Source organism: Rhinolophus ferrumequinum, chromosome 24 (genome assembly GCF_004115265.2).
Source record: "Rhinolophus ferrumequinum isolate MPI-CBG mRhiFer1 chromosome 24, mRhiFer1_v1.p, whole genome shotgun sequence".
Taxonomy (NCBI): Eukaryota; Metazoa; Chordata; class Mammalia; order Chiroptera; family Rhinolophidae; genus Rhinolophus; species Rhinolophus ferrumequinum.
The window spans coordinates 9,375,898-9,399,071 of record NC_046307.1 but is presented as its reverse complement, the minus strand read 5'-3'; the positions used below and the strand labels follow the sequence as shown (position 1 = coordinate 9,399,071).

The following is a 23,174-nucleotide window of genomic DNA, read 5'->3' as shown; positions in this document are numbered from 1 at the left end:
AGGGACTCAAGTTTCAAAAGTAGAGACCTGCGAAGGATGCAGGAGGCCCTGGCGTGTGTGAAATGCAGCTACAGTGGCCCACTTAAGACCCACAGCTGCCTTAGGGCTGGCGGAGCTGCACTAATATTAGACAAGCCGGCAGCAAACCAATCCCATCAGGCTTGGGCAGCCCGCTGCTTTTACTCTTCGCTGCTAAAACTCAAGGCCTGGAAACAGGGAGACGCAGAAGCAAAAACAAAGGGGATGGCGAGCCACAGGGCACTGTCAAATCTCACTAGGAGAAATGAAATGATGAGAGTACCCAAAAGCAAGGAGAGCTCCTTCATGCCCCTTTAGGATGTAGAAGCTCAACTCAGAACCTCCCAGGGGGCTGGACCGTGAGGCTGGGTTTCCTGTAAAGTCAGTTGTTTGTTGAACGAGTATTTGTTTGTTTATCCTCACGTTCCATTGCCAACTGTGAACGAGTCACTGTTCAGCCTGAACTGTAGCTACAGTGGCAAACCCCATGGCGATTCTATTATGCTTTCAATCTTGTGTTGGTCCTTCCAGCCATCAGTTTTCTGAGAAGGCCCAGGAGGCTGTTCCTGGGGTCTGTGGTTGTGTAAGAACTTTGACCCCCGGGGGCCCCGAGGTTCAAGTGAGAAGTTTGCCAAGTGAGAGAGTACAGAAGGGAAGGTCCTGCTGGGGCCTGAGACAAGGCACTCATGGGAGGCTTCGTCTGGCTCTGAGGGACGGGCTTCCCAGCACCCAGGAGTCCCCACTGGGAGCTGTGCATTTACTCCCAGGCGGGACCAACTTCTAAGAGGCTGGGGTCAAGCTGTTCACAATGGAAGGACCCTTCCTGCCTGGAGCCCCTCTCAGCACAGAATCACAAGCATTGGAGGCTGTGACATGGAGTCAGGGACCTCTGTCCACACCAGGAAGCACACACACGGGTGCCGTCTTCACGGGCCCGAGGCCCAGAAAACTGCCTGCAGGGTCATTGGCAGCAAGTGGAATGGTGATTCCTATTTGCGGGTCTTACTGTTTTCTAACTCACTAAGAACGTACCCAGATAGTCAAATAAGTCAATACACTGGTTTTCTCAGCATGGTAGAAAAAAGTTTTCTGTATATTTGATTTTCTTAAAATTTATAGCAATCGTTTTACTCTCTACCTTCAAGAGAAATGAAGGGACAGGGAGAAAGCAGGAGGGAGAACTCAAACCTTACCCGTCTTTCTGTCAGGTTTGTTTATGGAGCAGCAGGATGAGGGGACAGAGCCCAGAACCAGGACTCAGGTCTAACGCCAGCTCTGCCACAACGGCCCCTCCCTCCTTGGACCTCAGTTTCTTTGTCTTTAAAATAAGGAGGCTGAACTAGCTGGTCCCCAAGGCCTTTTCTCCCCAGATGGGCCCAGCCCTGAGTGGGGGTCGGGGCAGGCAGGTGGCCGTGACCAGGCTGTGGGCTCTGTCACCTGGCACAGGCTGCCACGGCAGAGGTGAGAGCCAGCTGTCTTGAAGGAAGGGTTTGCCAGCACAGACAGGCCAGGACTAAGTTTGGACACAGGAGCACCAGCCACAGCTTTCTTAAGACCCCACATTCCCGGAAGTGGGCAGCGTACCTAAATGTGTGTAAAATAAGAGGCTTTGCTTTCTGGGCATCATCTGATCCATTATTTTAGATGACAAATGACCAAGGGAGGCTTGCCCTTTCAGAACAGGAAAGATCAAATGTATGTCAAAGTCAAGGCTGTCGTTTATTTGGAAATGTGTGTTGGTGGCCAGCCCGGGATGACCGGGGGCAGATGTGTGTCTGGGAGGATGGCTGGCGACTGCAGGGCCCTCAATGTGCAGGACTGACTGACAGCCGTCAGGGCACCGTCTCCCCACGCTCCCCACGCACCACCGGCTCCTCTCACTTTGCCCCACCTTGACCAGGACTTGCATTTCATGCCTGTACCAGCTGCAGCCAAACTGCAGGTTTCATGTGAGTCCAGTGTGGCACGGGACCCCCCCCCCCCGGGGGCCAGCTGCTCGGAGGCGCGTGACCATGGCTGTGTTTGCTCCTCCAAGGTCTCAGTGTGGGGAACATGTTCTATGTCTTCTCCGACGATGGCATTGTCATCCTGCACCCCGTGGACTGTGAGATCCAGAGGCACCTCAAACCCACTGAGAAGATCTTCATGAGCTACGTAAGTTTCTGTGCCAGGGCGCTTCCCATCGCACCAGACAGAACCCTAAAAGTCAGTCTTTCACCCCGTGTGCCATTTGAGTCTTAAATTCCATCTACTATAAGAGGTCTGAAATTAAGTTCGCGAACTTGTTGCACTGATGTCGCTAACCTTTTTTGACATCAGAGGGATTATTGATTATGAATTTGCACCAACTGGACAAACAGTTGACCAAGTTTACTATTTGGAAGTGCTGAAAAGGCTGCGTGAAAAAGTTAGATGACCTGAACTTTTCTCCAACAATTTATGGCTCTTGCATCACAACAATGCACCAGTTCACACAGCACTGTCTATGAAGGAGTTTTTAGCCAGGAAACAAATAAGTGTATAGGAACACCCCCCCTACTCACCCGATCTGGCCCCTAGTGACTTCTTTCTTTACCCAAAGATAAACGAAATATTGAAAGGAAGACATTTTGATAACATTCAGGACATCAAAGTTAATACGACGACAGCTCTGATGGCCATTCCAGAAAAAGAGTTCCAAAATTACTTTGAAGGGTGGACTAGGCTCTGGCACCGGTGCATAGCTTCCCAAGGGGAGGACTTCAAAGGTGACCATAGTGATATTCAGCAATGAGGTATGTAGCACTTTTTCTAGGATGAGTTCTGGAACTTAATTGTCCGACCTCATATGTGTTCTGTCTCCAAGTTTATCCCAAGGCCAAGAAAGAAACATATGAGGCTGAGAGTTTGAACTCTCATTCCTTCCTCCAGCAGCCACTTCCACACACTGAGCCCGAGGTGAGGCTCAGGCCATACAGATGGCTTCTGGCCTCCCCAAGTTCGTAGATGGTAGAGGAGACACCGAGTGAACAAACAGCCACCCAATAGGTGCTGTTAGAAGGAGGTACAAGTTGCACTGGGACATCAAGAGAGACCTCTCCAGACCTGGGGAGACAAAGTCAGAGAAGGCTCCCGGGACAGGCAATGCCTGGCTCAGTTTTAAAGACCAAGTAGGAATTGGTGATGGGTTTTTAGGGGAACTGTCCTGAACATGGTGAACAGAGACTCAAAACATGTCCTGTGCATAGAACCAAAGATACTCTGTATGCCGGATAGAAGGGTGGGTGTGGGGACGGCCTAAGATGAGGACACCATAGGTAAGGGTCCAGCTGAGGAGTTCTGATGGTACCCTGAAGCTCTGGGAACCCCTGAAGGACGAAGGATGGCCATGACCAGGTTGCTCTAGAGCACATGCCAGACCTCAGTGCGAGTGGTGGTCAGAAGGCTGCCCTAGAAGCACAGAGGTGTCTCTAGAGGCTGTTAGAATTATCCAGGCGAGATGGTGGTTTCCTGGTTAAGCCAGTGTGAATGGTGAGGACTGAGTAGATTTTAAAGCTATTCACAGGTGAAAGCTGTCCACAGAGAACCTGAGGATAAGCCAAGACACAGTTAACCCAGAGTCTTGCAAGGAGGAGGAGGGTGCCCTTCACATGGGGGTGTGGGGGCAGAGAGAGACATTCTCTACCACTCTACTACCAGGCTTGTCCCTCTTCCCAGGACTGGGTGCTAGGGGTCCAAGGCGCAGGACAGATGGGCTCCTGTCAAGCAGATCAGGCTGGCCCATGCTGTGCTGAGTTTGAGGTGTCTATGGGACACATGCACAGAAACATCCAGAAGGCAGTGGGGGAAATGGCAATGGTGAGAGGGAGAGGCCTGGGCTCTCTGGCAGGCAAGAGAAGTCGCTTTAAGGGAGCCTGGAGAACATGCGTCACAGAACCCAAGGAAGGCCAAGTTTACAAAAGGAAGGGGTGCTCAACCAGTTGATAGAGGAGGCGAGCTTAGAGGTCCTCGGTGACCCTCAGGGAACTCGGGGAGAGAGCACAAAACATGTGAATGCCTGGAGTGTCAGAGGTGCTATGAACAAAATACGAGGCCAGGTAGAAAGTGGCAGCTTGATGTGCTGTGGGCAGAGGCAAAAGAGATGATTGCTGGTAGCCGATCGGGAAAGCCCTTGCAGCCCTCAAGACCCAGCTGTCAGGAAGCGGCCCCCGGGACTGTATTTCCTCACCCCACCCCACCCCACCCCGGGACTCTGTCCCTCTGGTATCCCACTTGGCTTTGCATTGCTGGTTTCTTGCATGAGGTCTGATCTCTTCTACTAATCCCTAGCAATTTGAAGGTAGAACTATGGCGTGAATCCAAGAGCCATGTGAAAGCCCCTACATGCCCTCTCCTTGAGGACATACAGTGAATGAACGGAAGTGATGGGCTTGGAGCCCGGGGCGGAAGTGGGCTTGTCCCAGGCAAGTTCCAAAAACAAGTTTGCTGCATTGTTGTGCTGGCTGTTGGTGTATCTCAGGCTATTGCGTTTCTTACATGTGTAGCTTGGGAGCAGCTGTTTTCCAGGCTATTTCATTTGAATTAATTTTAAAGTGTTACCTCCGATGAATTTTCCCTCCATAGAATAGAAACCATCTAGAAGGAATTGTCCCGGTTCGTTTCTAGCTGTTAGGTTTCAGAAACTGCACCCCATCTCATTGGCTCTAATTTTTCATATATTTGCAATATCCTAATCTGTCATTTGGGAGAAATCCCTCAAATCCTAACCAGGAAATTTTCCTAAGAAACTAAAACAAGATATAGTAAGAGAGGTCCTACAGTGTAGCAGGCAACACAAGACCACCATGCGATATGGGACAAGTCCAGTTTTCTCATCTAGAAAATGTCCAAACACTCCCACAGGAGGGTTACCATGGAACAACCCTCTTTCTAAAGTGCCGGGCGAGTAGGAGGTTGGTGCATCTTCCCTCGGGCCGCTGCCCTGGATTGGATGTCCACTTTCTCCAGTGGGAAGCAGCAGCATGGTTAATGGATTAACGGCAAAGGCTTCAGAGCCAGGCTGACCTGGGTTCAGATCCCACCTCTGTCGCTCGGCAGGTGGTGGTGAAAAGTTACTTAACCTCTCTAAGCCTGTTTTCTCATATGTAAATTGGGGTTATTATGAGGATGAAATGTGATGACAGCGAGTGGCAAGGGTAAAGGAGAAAGACCTGTCTTAAAGCTGTTGTAGCCATTTAGGAAAGAAGTGGGGGTGGAGATGGAAAGTACATGAATTCATAGATTGAGGAGGAGGCTTGATAGCCCTCAAGGACGAGTTTGTGGTGAGTCGTACAGGAGAAGAAAGAATCAAAGATGGAGGTCATGCTTTGGATTTGGATGACCAGATGGTGATGAGGACCCAGAGGGAGGAGAGGAACAGTTCAGGTGTGAGTGGTCAAGTATGAGGCGGCCACAAGCGAACCAGGTGGAGAAAGTGGTTCTGCGCTACAGACATAGATCCGGGAGCCAGCTGCACAGGGATGTTGGCTGAAGCCAGGGGAAGTTAGCCAAATCGTCAAGGGGGTGTGTGAGTGATTTGAGAGGGGCACGTAGAACAGAACCCTGGGGGCCATCACAGTTAACAGGCAGACCAAGAGGAACCACAGAGTTGGGCCAGAGTCATGAGGAAAAATATGAGAATGTGTATCATGGGAGACAAGGGAAAAGAAGGCTCCCCTTTGCACTCATTTATTCATTCAGCAAATATATTTTAAGCACCCACTGTGTGCTGGGCACTGTACTACCATGTTCCCCCGAAAATACGACCTAACTGGAAAATTAGCCGAAGCATGATTTCTCAGGATGACATCCCTTGAACGTAAGCCCAAATGCGTCTTTTGGAGCAAAAATTAATATAGTGTTTCCCCAAAAATACAACCTAGCTGAACCATCAGCTCTAATGCGTCTTTTGGAGGAAAAATTGATATAAGACCCAGTATTATATTATATTATATTATATATTACATTTATTATATTATATATATTATATATTATTATTATAAGACCGGGTCTTATATAAGTCTTATATTAAAATAAGACCGGGTCTTATATTAATTTTAGCTCCAAAAGTCGCATTAGAGCTGATGGTCCAGCTCGGTCTTATTTTTGGGGAAACACAGTGTCACATCAGGTCTTATTTTCGGGAAAACGCAGTAAGTGCTAAAGACTTAACAGTGAACCAAACAGTCAAAGAGCCTGCTCTCCAGGACCTTACAATCTAGCAAAAGAAAAGAGACTAAGCATCGGTGGACAAATAAATGCATAAAGTCAAGTGGTAAATGAAAGCTGCAGTGAGGTAAGGGAGCGAGGAGGGCTAGGGGCGAAGCTGGATGAAGTCAGAGACAGCCTCTCAATAAGGTGATGTTTAAGCTGAGACTGAAGGACACGAGGGAATACACCAGGTAGATATCTGGGGAAGAGCGTTCCCAGCACCGGGCACAGCCCGTGCAAAGTCCCTGGTGTGGGAGGGTGGCATGAGGGAGGGAGCGCGAGGAAGCCGTGTGCACGGAGTAGGGTGGTAAGGGAGAGACAGGCCAGAGATGGCTCAGAGGCGTGGCAGGAGCCCGCGCGTGCAGGGCCTTGTAGGCTTCAGGAAAGGCTTGGGTGTTGTTCTGAGCAAGACGGAATGTTACAGGGGAGAGGGATTTGAGAAGAGGAGAAACATGATCACGATGATCCCCGTGGTTTCTCATAGAGGACAGGTTGCGGAGGCCAGGGTGGGATCACGGGGCAATCCGCATGTTCTAGCAGTTACTCAGGTGATCATGGGGCTTGAGCCAAAGGTGACCAAGGTGGCAGTGGTAAGAAAGCATTGAATTCTGGATCTAGTTTGAAGGTAAAGGTGAAACTATTTTTAACGCGTTGGGTGAGGGTTGAGAGGATAGGGAGAAAAAGAGGAGTTAAAGATAGCCTCCAAGTTTTTGGTCAAAGGAAATAAAGCAAGGACACTGCTATTTTTGAACAGCGTGAGCATAACTAAGAGGTGAGATTGAGAGTTGATTTTGGACTTAAATGTTCGAGATGTACATTAGCCAACCAAGTAGAGCTAGGTAGTTGGCAGCATAAGTCTAGAGGTCCAGGAAGAGGCCTGAGCTAAGACATAAATTTGTGAATTGTAAACATGTGGACTATAGTTAACGCCATAAGTTTGGATGAGATTAACACAGGGAGTGGATTTTAGAGAAATCATCCACGAGTGAACCCTGCAGGATCCGGCAATATCAGTCACTGGGGTGGGATGGAGGGAGAACCAAGGAATAGTCAACACAGCGTCAGAGGATGGAGTTCAAATAAAATGATAGCAGGGGAGCAGTTTCATAACTGAGGAGTCAGTATGGACCGTGGTGAGAACACAGCCAGCTTTGGTGAGGACTAAAGCCGGATGGTTGATAGATGAGGAAGCAAGGCAAGTGTAGGGAACTCTTTCAGAAGTCTGGCCAGTGACTGAGGTTTGTAAACGATGGCGATAAGGACAGGAACAAAGTAACATGCAAGAGTGGAAGAATATGGGCTGGACGCTGCTGACTGAGACGGCCTCGAAGGCAGTTCCAGCCTCAGGAGAAGTGGGAGGCGGTGAAAGATGAAAGGAGTGTTAAGTGAAGAGTTGGTGAAGTGGGAAGGTTTTGGGCCAAGTCCTGTGAATCCAAAGGATTCTAAGTGAGGGAAGGAAGGGACAGAGGGGAACCCAGAGATGTCGGAGGAAAGGAGGATGAAGAGGATAGATGGTAGCCTATCTCCTTTACAGGAAGAAATCTGTCCTCAAGGGGAAAGAGATGCCCGCCAGCTGTGCGAGTGGGTGTCAGCAGTGAACGTCAGGCATCGCTACATCTACGTGGCCCAGCCGGCCCTGAGCAGAGTCCTCGTGGTCGACGTTCAAGCCCAGAAAGTCCTCCAGGTACGTCTGTCCACGAGAGCGAGAGGACTGCCAGTCCTGGGGCACAAGCTGCCACATTCTCCTTCGCTTTCTGCACACCCCCTGGCTGCTATGAGAGGTGGTCGGGCTAGAGGGGGGAAGAAGCAAAGAAGATTCGTGTACAGTGTTTCACCAAGTCTTTACTGCCTATGAGGTGCCAAGCACTGTTCTAGGTACTTGAAAAACAGCTAAAATGAGCTTGCAGTCCTAGAACTTATTCTGTTTGGGGAGACAGACCATAAATCAGGGTTCTGGGGAGATCAAATAGTAAGAGCTATTTGACTAGAGGTGAAATGTGGCAGGAACTGGAAGATGATTTTAGATTAGCCTCGCTCTAGAGTGAACAGAATCTGAGATCTAAATGCCCAGCAGGACTCCGACCCAGAACGGGGGCCGAGGGGAGGCCAGTGGGACGGGAACACGGGTACATGGCGGGAGAGTGGGATATGGTGAAGTAGGGTGTAAACGAAGTCCAGTGAGATGGAAAGCCACGAAAGGGTTTCAATCAGGGGAGGGACGTAATGTGACTTGTATTTCTAAAGAATCAATCTGGCTACTGTGTTAGCAGACTGAATGTTAGAGTAGGGATGTGGTCACTGAAATCAGCCAGGCAAGAGAAGATGACAGCAGTGGAGGTGCTGAGAAGTGATCAGATTCTTGATATATTTTAAACGTGGATCCCAAAAGATGTTCTGCGGTGTTGGATGGAAGGTTTGAGAGAGGAATGAAGTGTGTTTGCTCATTTGTTTTAACTTCAGCTGTAGAATGGTGGTGCCATTTACTGTGTGTGGTGGGCTGAATCATGGCCCCTACGATGCCCCATCCTAATTCCCAGAACCTGTGAATGTCACCTCATGTGGCAAAAGGGACTCAGCAGATGTGAGTAAATGAAGGATTTTTAAGTGGGGAGTTATCCTGGATTATCTGGGTTATCCCTAAATGCAAGCAAAGGTACCCTTATAAGAGAGAGGCAGGGAGAAATTTGACTCCATAGAAACAGGAGGCGAGGTGAGGACTGAGGCCGTATGCTGCACTTACTTGAGATAGAGAGATGTGTGTGTACACACACACACCTCAAGTAAGCTGTTAGGCAAACAGGTCTGGAGTCAAAGGAGAAGTCTGGGCTGGAGATGTCAGTGATGGCATCATCACTGTGTTAAATCCAGAGAACTGGATGAAACATCACTGAGAGACGAGGTCAAGTTTGGAGCACTCCAACACTTAACAGTCAGGAAGGAGAGTAAAAGCTAACGAGGAGTAGCTGAAAGATAGGAAGCAAATTAGGAAAAGGGTGTATTTCAGAAGCCAAAAGTGTTTTAAGGGAGAGTTAGTGGTCAGTGGGGTCCAGTGTTGCTGAGAGCATTTGTATGTTATGAACACTGACTGTTGGATGTGGTACATGGATCACCTTGGCAGGAGCAGAGAGGAGGGTGGGCAACGGTGGAATACAAGCCTATCAGAGTGGATCCAAGTTAGAACGGTAGCTGAGGAAATGGAGATGGTGGATATAGGCAACCATTTTGACGGGGTTTGCTCTAAAGGTGACTACAAGTAGACAAATGAGTCAGTAGCTGGAAGAGGATGCCGAGGGAACTTTATTTTTAGAGTAGGTGACATTGAAATATTCTGCTGCCACATTCTCTCTTGCGTCTTCTTGTGGGACTCTGTTTAAAAAAAGACCTTTCCATTTTATTGCACATCTTTTATTTTCCATTTCTTTTTGGCTCTTTGTGCTTCAATTTGAATATGTTCTATCCACCTTTCAGTCCACTAATTCTATATTGTGTGTCTAATATGGATTTAACAAATATTTATTGAGTTCTTCAGGTATTACATTTTTCACTTTAGAATTTCTACTTAGCTCCAAATTACCTTTTCATGGATCACCTGTAGGTCTGTTTCTATTGTCTTTATGTTCTTTCAGTCTTATAGTCAATATCTTGAAATACCTAGTAATTTTTTGAATGTCAAACATTCCATATAAACTATAATAAAGACTTTAAATGACTCTCATCCACCAGCAAGGGTTTACCCTTTCCTCTGTTAAGCGGAGAGAGAATAAATCATTTTAGTTAAGTACTGAGTTGAATCAAAGCTGAGTTGAAGTTTTAGTAAGGCTTCATTCCTGGTCCTAGAGTAAAGCCTTCAGGGATTTTAACTGAGAATCTAGTGTGTTCTTTTCAGGAGTCTTTGCTTCTCAGCATATTAAGACTGTGGAAGAGGGCCGACATTTGGGGTATCTGGAGAAGAATGTGTAGTCAAGAGGAGTTTAAAAAGAGAGAGAGTGTACAAGAAACTAGAGATAGTGTCAAGATGGTGTGTTAAGAAACTCAGGGTAGAGGGAGATCGTGTCAGATCATAAAGCCTTTGGTAAGTGGAGGGAAGCATGCAGGAAGCCAGGAGATGGTAGGTACGAGGACGAGTAGCTGTAGACAAAGGATCTGGGTACGTGAAGTGTCGGAAAGTGGTGACAGCCTCTACTTGAGACATCAGAGGATGGGAAGTTTTCATTAGAGCAAGAAAATAAAAGGAGCCTTCGAAGATGGTGATGAATGGAGAGGAAATATATTTCATCAGGGATGGATGGGTAAAAATCAAGAGATCAGTTTTGTAAATGTTAATGTCATCAGCAAAGGACTGAGTTCTTATCAGAGTACAGTGGGTTGTGTGAAGCCATGGCACTGGATGCGCTCACCCTGGGAAAGAGAGAAGGTCAAACATGCAGCTCTGGGACATGCCAACATTAGAAGGCAGGATGAGGACGAGAAGGTGGAAGGCTGACTGAAGAAAATGTTTCCGGAAGGGAATAGGTAAGAGTAATAGTTAATAGTAAGAGGAGGGTCACAGAGATGACCCTGAGTGTGACACGCGGCTAGAACAGTTCATTGGAGTGAGGAAGATAAACACACGGATTCAGGGACTCCATAGTTTTCTAGAGAAGTTTTGACCAATGGGGTTTTCCCCCTAAGACCACAAAGGCTAGAATATGTTTCGATGAAGTTGAAATTTCAGAAATTATACTGACAAGATATAGGTTATGGTGGCTGAGGTGCAGAGGAAGAAAGGATCCTTGAAACCAAGAAGGAACTGAGAAAGCGGAGCTTTGGATGAAGTGTCCCTGTGAATTTGAAGGCACCAAACTTGGACACCAAGTGAGTGGTAGAGAAGACAGTGAGCCATGTGTTAATGTCTTGAGTGAACAAAGGGATTGGCTAGGCCATTTGGCCAATGATAAGACGAGCAGAAGTCATAATCCAGTGGCATGAGTATCACAGAACAGAGTTTTGGAACTTATAATGGAGTTTTATAAGAAGTGCAAGAGAAGTCTGTTTGACAGGGCCACAGGGAATAGCAGTTTCCATTACAGCATAAGAATCGAGTCTGCCTGCTGCTGTAGTCTGAGTTCCAGAAGCTCCAGCTGAAGGATGTACAAGGTAGAGACCGTGCGAAGGTAAGGTGATAATGGCCGGTCTGAGAGTCAGTATCGGATGACCCAGGGGGAAGGGCCCACTCACCAGAATCTGGGCCTCAGAGTCGCCTGGGGAAGGATGCTGAGGCTTCAAGAGCCCAAAGGGCATCCAGGAAAAGTGATGGGTGTGTCCTCAGCTGGTTCTTCACTGGAAAACTTAAAGCCTCTATGTTTAGGCTTTTGCCACGATGCTCTGGGTTTCCTTTAAGTAAAGCAGGAAGTTTTTAAAAGGGAGAAATTACCGACAACCAAGTGTATGCCTCTGAAGACAGACCCAGAAGGGAGCCCTGGGTTCCCAAACGGCCTCATTGCCAAGCCTGCCGGGGTGGCCTTCCACTCTCCCAGGAGTGACGGCCACGTGCACACAGCCCAGCAATGACCACTGTGCAGGCCTCTACAACAACATGACCAACTTGTCACCATTTTTTTTCAAGTCCATAGGTGTGGACCCTCTGCCAGCTAAGCTGTCCTATGACAAGTCGCATGACCAAGTGTGGGTCCTGAGCTGGGGGGATGTGCATAAGTCCCAGCCAAGCCTCCAGGTATGTTGAACACGTGGAGGCCGACACCTACCCACAGAAAAGGCCTCTCTCCCTATCTAACAAATGTCTCCCGCTTCCCTTGGTGGCTAATCACATGTATCCGAAGTCTGTCCATAAAGCCTTGAGGAGAGAGTGGGAAACAGCCTCCAGCCACTTCCTCTCACAGAGAATCAGCGAGGCCTGCTGTTAAAGACAGTAGTATTGAGGAGGGATACTATTCTGATGTTGTGACAGCCAGAATGGGGCTCCTGGGCCCCCCCCCCCCCACACCACAGCACCTGCCTCGCCTGAGCCAGCAGCTCCTGAGGCCAAACAGCAGTGAAGCCCTGGAGTCCAGGCTTTCTTCCCCTTGGGCTGAGCAGGCTGGAGAATAGTGTGTCAAAGCAAGCACTAGCTGCTGGCCAATCATGAAGGGCGAGGGAAAGAAGCTACAGCAATTATGTCCATAAATGGAAGCCCATTTCCAGAGTGCTTACCAGGGCACAGAAAAGTTAGTGCCAGGGCACAGAAAAGTTAGGCAATTTGTCCATGGTCTGGCTCTGCAGCCCACACCTTCAGCCACTGTGGGAAGAGCTTGGGCCCCGAGGTCTGAAGAACTCCTCCCTCGACCACCCGTGTTGAGTGTGTCTGGCTCAGCCTTTCCCAGCACGGATACACGAGAGGATTGCACTGTACAAAAAGTGATTTCAATGCCTGTTTTCTCAATTCTCCCAAAGATGGTGCATAGAACCATTCTACATGCACAGAAAAGTTAATTCATTACACACAAAGGATGCCTCGGATTTTAGGATTTAATTCATTCTCTCTCAGAACCCCAGCTGAGAAGGGCTGCCCATGGAGCCAAGTTCACCCTGGTGAGAGGCGAGGGACACGCAGGTCTAGAGAAGCTTCTTCCCAAGGACTGACCACCTCCCGGCCGTCCGCTGCAGTGCTGCACCACTGAGGAACAGGAATACTACTTCATGTCCTGTAAACTAAGACAGTTGTCACTCGATGGACACATCAACCCGTCCTGGGCCCCAGGGAGCAGACAAATAATAGCACCCCATTCGAGAACCTAGGAGCCAGAATAAAGGTCACTCAAAACAGGGTATAAGCTCAGAGAAATAGTATTATTATCGCTCCCTCCTCTAGAAGCTCTAAGAAAGTGCTTAAGGAAATTCAAGGGGAGAGAGCCCCCAAAAAAAAGATTTTTCTGGAACTGAAAATGAACACAAATGATTTCCTAATTTTAAACTACAATAGGTAAGTTGAAAAATGCATGGTTTCTACTGAGACCCAACATACTTGCCTGACAGATGAGAGCACGAAAATTTCAAATTGCAGAGCAAATATATGAAGAGATTAAGACTTGAAGTCTCTGAAGTCCAGAAAGAGAAAAGGTCACCGTTGGAATGGAGTCAAACATTACATAAATTTGTAATAAAATTTCCGAGCTAAAAAATTTAATCAGGTAAATTGAAAGGGATCTACAAGTTCATGGTGAGACTGATGAGGAATGACACATCTCTGCCCTTCTTGGTAAAAGAATAAAACGGAACTCTTACAAGGCAGAAAGAACGTTACCTGTAAAAGAAACACAAGATGGGCCTTGAACTTCTCACTTGCAACAGGAGCTGGAAGACCATAGAATCACATCTACGTGCTACTTAGATAAAAGGGCTGAAATCAAGAATCCCATTCCCAGCCAAGATAGCATTCACCTATCAGGACAAAGAAAGCTATAAGGATATTCGAGAATTCAGAGAGCGTATCACTCATGTGCCCCATCTAAAGAATACGTTTGAGGAACCAGATCAAAGACACCAAGATGGAAAAAGATAGAGGAGACAGCCGTGAGTAATGAACCTAGAAGAGGAAGGTGTAAAATTAAAAGTGAGATGGATGAGGAGAAACTAAGTGGTAATGTGTAAGTGCTAAATAAGGATGTTTGAATTAGGGGAGACACACTGGACGAGAAATCCTGATACCAGGCTATAACTAAAGAGAAATTATTTCAGTAAAAATGAGAGTACGGCGTAGAGGAAAGGGGAGGGGGTAATACTCAAAAATGTCATCTTGCTGGGATAAGAGAGGATATACAGAATGTCATTTGAAATTAATAGCTGAGAACTGAATATCATTATTCCAAATGTGACAAATTGAATTGTTCTATTAAAAGCAGAAACGATCAGATTGGGTTTAAAAAAAAAAAAAACTAGCATATATAAACCAAAGTGATAATAAAAGATTAAATTTAAAGGGGTGGAAATAGTGAGACTAGAGGAACAAAAAAATATGTACAAGTGTTAATATTAATACCATACAAGATAGAATTTAAGGTTACAAGCACTAACCAGCATTAGGAGAGACATTATGTGACAACAAGCAGCCACTAGATATCAAACAACATGACAACTAAATACACAAAACAAGAGTGATTAAAAATACAAAGGGAACTCGATTAAAAATGCACTTAAGACAAAATAATGACATGGGAAAATTTACTAGGAATAAGGAGCTTGGTTTAACAAATATATAGAAAACCTTTCCTCTGCCAAATAGAATTTTTTCACATGTTCACATATAGATTAAGTGTATCAGTAATCACAAAGAAAACTTTAACAAATTTTGTAAAAGATGTTAGAGGCTACATTAGCTAATAATTAGAAATAATTAAAATGTGGCCTAATAGAAAACACTCCTAGATAGCTATTGAATCAAAGAGGAAATTAAAAGGGAAATTACAACTGTGTCAAAAGCAATGAAAAACAGACCATTTTACATCAAAACCTATGGGATACGGCGAAAGCTGTACACAAGGAATATTTGTGTCTTAAAAGCCTGCAAGGGAAGTATTTGTGTTAAGAATTTAGAAGAACAAAGTGACTGGTGAGAAGCAATTAATAAAATGACTGAAATTAATAGAAACAAAACAATAAAAGAACAAACAGAGAAACATAACTTCTTCACGGGCCTGATGAATAAAAAGACAAAATGAGAAACAATAAAGGTATGACTACAGATACAGGAGGATGAAAATAATTGTAAAAATAATCCTACATGGCAACTCTGGGGTGGAAAATTTAAGAAGAAATGGATGATTGTTTACCAAATGTGGTGGAAAAACAAACTGGCCTAACAAACAGAAAACTTGGAATAGAACAATTATCTTAGGAAAGATTTTTTAAAAGATTAAAGATCTACCATAGAAAAATGTACAGCTGAGTTTTCTCAAACCTTCAAAATATAATTTTAATGTTATTTGAACTATCCCAGGCCATGGGCAAAAAGTGTACAGCTCCTTCATTTGTTTTAAATAGCCAGTATAATTGTAATTACAAAAACTGATTAGTCTAATAGTCTTATTTTTTTATATACTAGTTTTAATCTCACAAATGAAGAATCAAAATACTAATCATGGTATTAGAAATAGAGCATGGCATCTAATTGCTCGAGCAGATATGTAAGGATGCTTCACTCCCAGGAAATCAGTCAACATTATACGTAACACAAACAAATTAAAACAGGAAAAAAACAACAACAACTATGATATCTTCAATAAATACTGAAAGGGCATTTAATCAAATACAGCAGACATCTTAATAAAAAAAATTTTTAAAAAAGCACCTAAAATTAAGACTAGAAGGAAACTTTTTAAATATAATGAAGACTATTTCCCAGAAATCAAGAGCAAATTTTGCCTAAATGACAAAACACCAGAAGTATTTTAATTAATTCAGGAATTAGACCATGATGTCCACCATCACTATAATTGGCAAATCTAGGAAACGCACTATGACAGGAAAATGAAATAGAGTGAATAAGCCTACCTTCATCGCTGTGGGCCAGGGTAAAGGAAACTTGCCAAGGCTGCTCCCAGAAAGGTCAGCGGCACAGCCTGTGTGGTAAGTAATTTGGAATGGAAATGAAAAGCTTCAAAACAGTGCTTTCTGATCCAGCAACTTCTCAGAATTTACCCAAAGGCCACGACCATAGCTAGGCACAAAGCTGTAGCTACACCGTTATGTGTCACTGCATTGCTTATATTTGCAAAACATTAAAAAACAATATCCTAAAGTTTCTAAATATCCAACACTTTGCTACGACTATAGTTTCTGTAATGGAGGCCCACCCCCCACGAGGTCCTCCCCCAGCAACCAGGGTTTGAACCTTCTGTATCTTCTCTAATCCTGCCCAGCACTCTCTTGCCCACCTACTCCCAGGCCCAGCTTTTAGCTGCCTCTTAGCCTGTCCCACTGGATGCCTTGTTCCCTGTCCTTCCCCAAGTGTCACTTCTTAGCTGGCTTGTCCACTCTCCGAGGGAGATGCTCAATCTTCCTTACCCCACGCTGACTCAAATGACATCCCATATCCAGATACATATGTACATCTCCTGCACCACGCCCAACAAATTTGAGGCCTTCGACAGTTACTTTGGGTGCCCAGTGATGTGTCCAGCCACGTGCTAGTACACAGGCCAAGGAAGGAACTCATGACGCAGAGCAATGGGGCTGACTTGCCCTCAGCAGTTCAATGGCCCATGGTACTGCGTTTTGATGAAGTAACCTCTGAATATAGGGTGCCAGAGTGGTGAAGCGTGAATGACACTGACCGCTGACAGCCTGTAATTTTCCATCTCTATTATAAGCTAAAGTAACAGGCCTGCTATCAAGCAATGATTGCTTGGCTTCTTAGAATTCTTGGGCATTTTCCCCTAGACTCTCTATGATTCCGTTTCCAAATGCAGATATTTTCTTCATGCCCAGTTCTCTGAGGTTTGCTCCATGGACTTGCCATGGAAGTGTCATTGGGCCATTTTTTTTTTTTTAATCAGAGGAAAATAACCTAATGCTACTTTAGAGCTTCCCCAAGATTGAAAATGACAGCCTTTCATCATTCCAATCCAGCATTCTGCCTGCTGACCCCCCAGGGAAGTGTGATTTGGAAAAGACTCAGGCCTCAAACCCGTCTGAGGAGGCAGCCCCAGTTCAGAAAAAGTATCCAGAGCTCCAAGCCTTGGGAGTCAGAGTCCTCACCTCAGAATGCAGACATTTGCATCCTTCCTTCTGTGTACACGGCCACAGTATCAAGATCAGAAGGGTCTCACCGCCCTGTTCAGCATCTAGCCTCTGACTCCAGTCCTGCTCACTGGGTCGGAGCTTGTCCTTGGGGCCCTCAAGCCAAAACTGCCCACAGGCTGGCCGAGCTCCTCACCTGGCTGCAGGCCAGCCACCTTTGTGGGCAATGGCCTGGGACTTGGAGGCTGATGAGCACATGCAGAAGGCAAGGGGACACCGGCTGTCTGGCTCTGTGTCTCCAGCCTGCCCAGGAGCCAGGTGCCGGTAGCTGATGGACTGAAGCCCAGGTGGACCCCAGGGGGCTTTCTGGCAGGACCTCTAGACCACTCTCTTGTCCTCTCTAACCTCCGACATCACTCCACTCTCTGTTCTGCACTGCCAGCGTGCTGTCCCCGACACAGACACAGCAGGGACACACACCAGGGAATGGCTCAAGTCACCTCCTGAGTCCACAGGGGAGAAAATGGAACCTCCAGTCAAACACAAGCCGCCCTGCCCTGTCAGTATGAATTTGTACCAAACGCGGGGCCTGATTCTTTACTTCTCACAGCAAGTTCCCTTTGTGAAACTGGAATTTCTCCCGGGCACTCTAATTGCAAGGTCTCTGATGGCATCCCCGCAGCATGCGTACTTTCTCTAATAAGTTATGGAGTCCCAGCTCCCTGAGAACGCCTCTGTGAGCAGTACGTGACAGATTCACAACAGACTGGCCCAGGTGCCTGGCATCAAAGGAAAATAAAGAACCAGTAAGCAATTCCACCATTTGACATTTTCATTATTTAAAAGCTCTCGCCTTTTCCCAGGGTGGCCTAGGAGTTGGTAAGGTGGGCTTCCCTGTTGCAGGGGAGGTTGTCTCTCAGCAGGTGATGTTTTAGTTCTGGGGCCCTACCTCAGAAGGTCCCGGCAAGTCCCCACTCTGCCATCATGGCGGCTGACAAGGTGCAGCAGGTCTGGCCTGACAGAGCAGGAGGGAGCAATTCAGGCATTCACGCCGGTCCCACCACTTCCTCTCCTAGGAAGGCTCGGTCCCTGCCTATGACATTCTAGAGCAGCTCCCACTCTGTTCCCATCCCCTCCCCAACACTGGGGCTTGTCCATCACACCTCTGCAGCAGCTGCTCTGCTGGGGGTCTCCACCCGAGCAGGCACAGGTCTCCAGCCCCCCACGTGGATGGGCCCTCACCAGGACTCTTGCTCTGTGTTGTAGGTGATCACAGAAGCCAGCACTGGCCAGGGCCAGCACCTCATCCGCACACCTTTTGCAGGAATGGATGATTTCTTCATTCCCCCAACAAACCTTATCATCAACCACATCAGGTGAGACCAGTCGGCACGGCCCTATGGCGCTCCCTGCTCCAGCTGTGCCCTGCGTGGGCCACCTTCACCCAGGGTGGGACCTGCTCCTGTCTCTGTCTCCCCCACTCTGCCTGGGCTGGCTTTGGACCCCATCGGTAAGGAGCAGAGAAATGGGTCCATTCCTAGTCCTTGTGAAAGGTCAGGATGGCACTCAGGTGCTAATGCCCTCAGGGACCAAGTGAGGTCAGGAAGTCTCATCCTCAAGATCCTCAACAGAGGAAAGGAGGAAACAGCAGTGATTAATTGAACACCCTCTCCTTGCTAGAAAATTAGCAGTGGTGGTCGCAAACCTATTTTACAGAGGAGGAAACTGAGACTCAGAGAAGTTAAGGTACTGGCCAAGATCACACAGCCAGGAATTGGCAGAGTCAGACCAAATGCAAAGCCAGGTCTCCTTTCAGTGCCCCATTCTGCCTTGTTCTCTGCTAACCACAGCCCATGTTTCCTCTCAGAGCCCCCAGAGCAGCCATGCGGGGGGGGCCACAAGGAAATGAGGCCTCCTGGATGCCTGGTTTGTCACCATCCAAAAGAATATCCTCATAATAACAGCCATGGCCTCAGCTGCAAACCTCATCCCTGCCTGCCCACTCCCCCTCCTTATTCATTTCAGAGCACCCCCACACCTCTGTAAAGTCGCCACTGCCAGAAGACTAAGCCTGCCCTTTATATAGTCATCAAGACCCAATTGTCATGTGGCACTATGTATGCCTTCCTTTAATTTCACATTAAACACCTTTCTCCAGAAAGAAATGACTCACTGTTGCAAGCTGATACTGGACCTGTAAAAACAAGGCCCGCCCATTTATCCTTGCCCAAAGAGGAAAATAACCACCTCAGGCCTCCCCAGCCCCCCGCCCCACTGTCACTGCAGAGAGTGCTTGGGGAAGAGCCTCTAACCCCTTCAGAGCCCTGAATTCAGCTGGGAGTCAGGCAAACCCAATCAGCAGTGCCTGTGTGTGGCTTTCACATTAAAGTTCCTTGTGACAAAGAGTGGGCTTTAAGGACGCTTTAAAGTGGACATTTTCCCCACTCTGAGGCAGTTACTGAAGAGCAAATTGTGGAGGAGGTTTTCTCCATTCTCACAGGCGGATGCAGTGCCACATCTGCAAGCGGGGTTTAGGAGAGACTCTCAAGTTCAAAGTGAAGTGGAGCCAGGCCTTTGGGCAGCTTGCAAAGGCCCCCAACCAGGAATTTCAGGAAGTCCAAATGTGAGCTGCTATCACCTGCTGAGCTCTCCACCAAAGCGTCCTCTTAAACATTCCCAACAGCCCTCCAAAGGAGCTACCCTCTTCACCTGCACAGAGGTTCCAACTCTCGGCCCTGCTCTTCCTGCCCCAGGCTCTGCACCTAGCAGGGCACTCAGACCAGGCCTCCTGGCTCCAGAGGGAAAGGCCCTGTCAGCCCGCTGCCCACGTTCCCTCCCAGCAGCATGACCCAGGCAGCCAGAGAAGAGGCGGCCCTTTCCCGTTCCCCTCTCAGGGAGACGGGGCGCTGACAGGAAACCTGGGCTTGCTTCCTGGCCTCGGCGTCTCACATTCAGACGTGGCAGTTGGTCCACAACACTGCTAGGATGTAGGCTCTCCTGCCTCGTCCTCACCGTGGGCATGGCCCTTTCCGTCCAGGCACAGGCCCGCCACTGCCCAGCCGCTACACGGCCTCCGAGAGGCTGATGCAAAGGCATCCCAAAGCGAGACCCTGCTGGAGGAACCTTTACCCTCCTCCTCGACCATTTCTAAGGATAAGTGTCTAAGTGTCACCACAAGCGCATGTGTAAATCCCTGCATCTGGTTTGAGGTCCTAGATGAGTCACTTTTGAAGCCATCCCCTGCAGAATGGTAGATCTTATCGATAGGCTCTTAGATCATTGATAAAGGGGAAGAGAAAGGCTGCAATCCTGCACGATGTGCAAAGGAGGGACCCCCACCCGCAAGAGGCCTCCCGACCTCTCACCTCCGTTCTTCCCCTCCCAGGTTCGGCTTCATCTTCAACAAGTCTGTGCCCGCCGTTCACAAAGTCGACCTGGAAACCCTGATGCTCCTCAAGACCATCGGCCTGCGGACACACGGCTGCCTGCCCCAGGCCATGGCCCACACGCACCTGGGCGGCTACTTCTTCGTCCAGTGCCGGCAGGACGGGGCCACTCCCGCGGCTCCGCAGCTGCTAATCGACAGTGTCACGGACGCCGTGATCGGCCCCAACAGTGACGTGACGGGCACCCCACACACGTCCCCGGACGGGCGCTTCGTGGTCAGCGCATCCGCCGCCAGCCGCCAGCTGTACGTGCAGGAGGTCACGCTGCGCGGGGAGATGCGGACCCTGTACAACCTGAGACTAAGCCAGGGCATCTCAGACGTGGCCTTCCAGCGCTCCTTCGCCCAGAGCAATCAGTACAACGTGTACGCCACGCTGGAGGCGCAGCCGGCGCTGCTCTTCCTGGAGCTGGCCACCGGGAAGATGGGCGAGCTGGAGGACTTCAAGGAGCCGCCCGCGGGCCCCGCCCGGCCCTGGGGAGGGCCCCGCAGGATCGTCAGGGACAGCGGGCTGTTTGGACAGTACCTCCTCACGCCAGCCCGAGAGTCACTGTTTCTCATCAACGGGCGACAAAACGCACTGCGGTGTGAGGTGTCCGGCATCAAGGGGGGGACCACAGTGGTGTGGGTGGGCGAGGTATGAAGGAGGCCGGCACAGAGCCTGGGCCACAGGGCCCCCACTTCATCCTGTCACCGCAGCCCCAAGCAGGCGCTTTGTACATTTTTACAGACAAAAGCAAAAACCTGTATTCGCTTTGTGGTTCAACACTGGTCTCCTTGCAAGTTTCCTAATCTAAGGTATGCGCTGCTAAACCAGACTGGGGTTGTTTTCGTTAGGAAGTAGGAGGTATGCCTTGAGCTACGATGAGAACCCATGCTGCTGTGTAAAGGAGTCATTTCTGTGCCCAGCTACACACCATGTTACCTGGGGACGCCGTGGGACGGAGAGCTCGTGCTTTCCAGGCAGACACTTCCGACGGTTGCCTTCACGTATTCATTTTCCTTTACCGCCAGATCCAGCCAGATTTCACCCTGATGGAGTGGCCTGAAACCAGGCCTGGAGACTCGGGCCCACCAGGAGCAGGGGCTTCCCCTCCTGGCACAAGAGCCACATCTGTCCTCGCTCTGCACCTTTTTTCTCCTTTGCAGCTGCTTCTTGCTTTTCTTTCCATTTGACTTGTTGTAAGCCTGAGAGAGAGCCAACAAGACTATTGCATCTTGGGGGAATGGGGAAATCACTCACTTTATTTTGGAAATTTTGATTAAAAACTAATTTTTTATAATCTCAAATGCTAGTAAGCAGAAAGACACTCTCCGAGGTCCAGCTCTATTCTTCCCTGCCTTAGGCCAAGGCTCTGAGAGTCACCACCCCACATCCCACAGCCAGAAAGAACAAGGGTCATCAGAGAATAACAGTCCTCCATACCACTGACACCCCAAAGCACAGATCAGGCCACCCCATTGGTAAAGACTCCATTCTGGGTTGGGACCCCAAGAGACCACAACAAACCCTGCGTGCCTGCCTTTCACCACCGAAGGGGGATATTTAGTAGCCAGATTCAGGGCAGTCTGAGCTTGCCTGGCAAGGTGTGAGTAGCCTGCAGAATAGTGACCTCCAGGCTCAATGCAGAAAGCCCCAGAACACAAGTGGGGTCCAGGCGGCTTCCTTAGGCGATCCCCTTTAAAAACTAGTTTCTTTTCTGCCTGTGGCCCTTGCACTCAGCTCTCGTGCCCCAGCCTCTGCATCATCACAGAACAGTTAGTACAGTTAAGTGTTTGCAGTAAATGTTTCGTCTTACACACAGGCCTCTCTCTCCCCCTTCATACACCCTTTAAAACGCAGAATCCGAAGGATGCAGCTGGTTATTATCCTGCTGAATTATTCCCAAATGTCTCAGGCTGTGGTGGGCTCTCAGACGTATAACCCAACCAGCCCTGTAAAGACTTCCTGTGTCAGAGACTCTCAGGAAGGAAGAGGCTCCCTTGGGCTCTCAGAACACCCCTTTCCTTCTCATTCACATCAGTGGCCAAATCACTCTGGTATGCTTTCTGGCTTGAATGCCATCTGGCGTTGGCAGAGGTGGTCCCATCACAGATACCTTAGCTAGGTTAGCCCTTTCACCTGCCAACACGGTCATGATTTTCCTGTGCTGCTGAGGAATGGGCCCCTTTCAGGGAAAGGAAGACACAGACCCTGCTCACTCTACATACACACAGCTCCCTTTCACTCCCACCTGACTGCCCAACCCGCCTGGGCCCCACCCCCCCATACATACACACACACACACACACACCGTTCCCTGAGGTCAGCCAGTCTTCTCATCTGTCTCATGTATCTTAGTCCACCAAACGCCGGTTCCGTACAACTCCCACGAGTGTGCCTAGATGTGTACATTCACACATTAGGTTTTTTAAAAGGTTAAATATGTAGATACAGATTGAAGAAACTGACTTCAAAAGCCTAATATGCAGTTTCACAATAGCTAAGATGGATGGGTAACACATCTCACCCTTTCTTTTTATTCCTGCCTCAATCTCTTGACACATTTACTTCCAAACTCCCACTTTTATCACTGAAAATTTTCCAACTTTCATGAACTTCACCCTTTGGAAAAATCATCTAAATTGTGGCAGCCCCTGGCAGAAAAAGTCTCTGAACCTAACTGAGGAAGAGCCCGCCGATGGCCAGACCCAAATGTTGGTCCCTCTGGTTGCAAAATTCCTAAGTAAAAGACCAATCTGATCCCAACTGGCCTTTTAAACTGGGAGT

General features: G+C 48.2%; 1 protein-coding gene across 2 annotated transcripts in view; it reads left to right on the top strand.

Moving 5' to 3' along the window:
* The window catches only part of FSTL4 (follistatin like 4), a 361,979-nt gene extending 339,298 nt beyond the window's left edge, over positions 1-22,681 (top strand). For both annotated transcript variants that reach the window (XM_033096743.1, XM_033096744.1), the window contains 5 exons: positions 2,054-2,172; positions 7,781-7,930; positions 11,852-11,959; positions 18,226-18,335; positions 20,345-22,681. In XM_033096743.1, the coding sequence (XP_032952634.1) occupies positions 2,054-2,172; positions 7,781-7,930; positions 11,852-11,959; positions 18,226-18,335; positions 20,345-21,047 (1,190 nt within the window). In that variant the 3' untranslated portion in view covers positions 21,048-22,681. The remainder of the gene's footprint in view (positions 1-2,053; positions 2,173-7,780; positions 7,931-11,851; positions 11,960-18,225; positions 18,336-20,344) is intronic.
* The last annotated feature ends 493 nt before the right edge of the window (positions 22,682-23,174 follow it).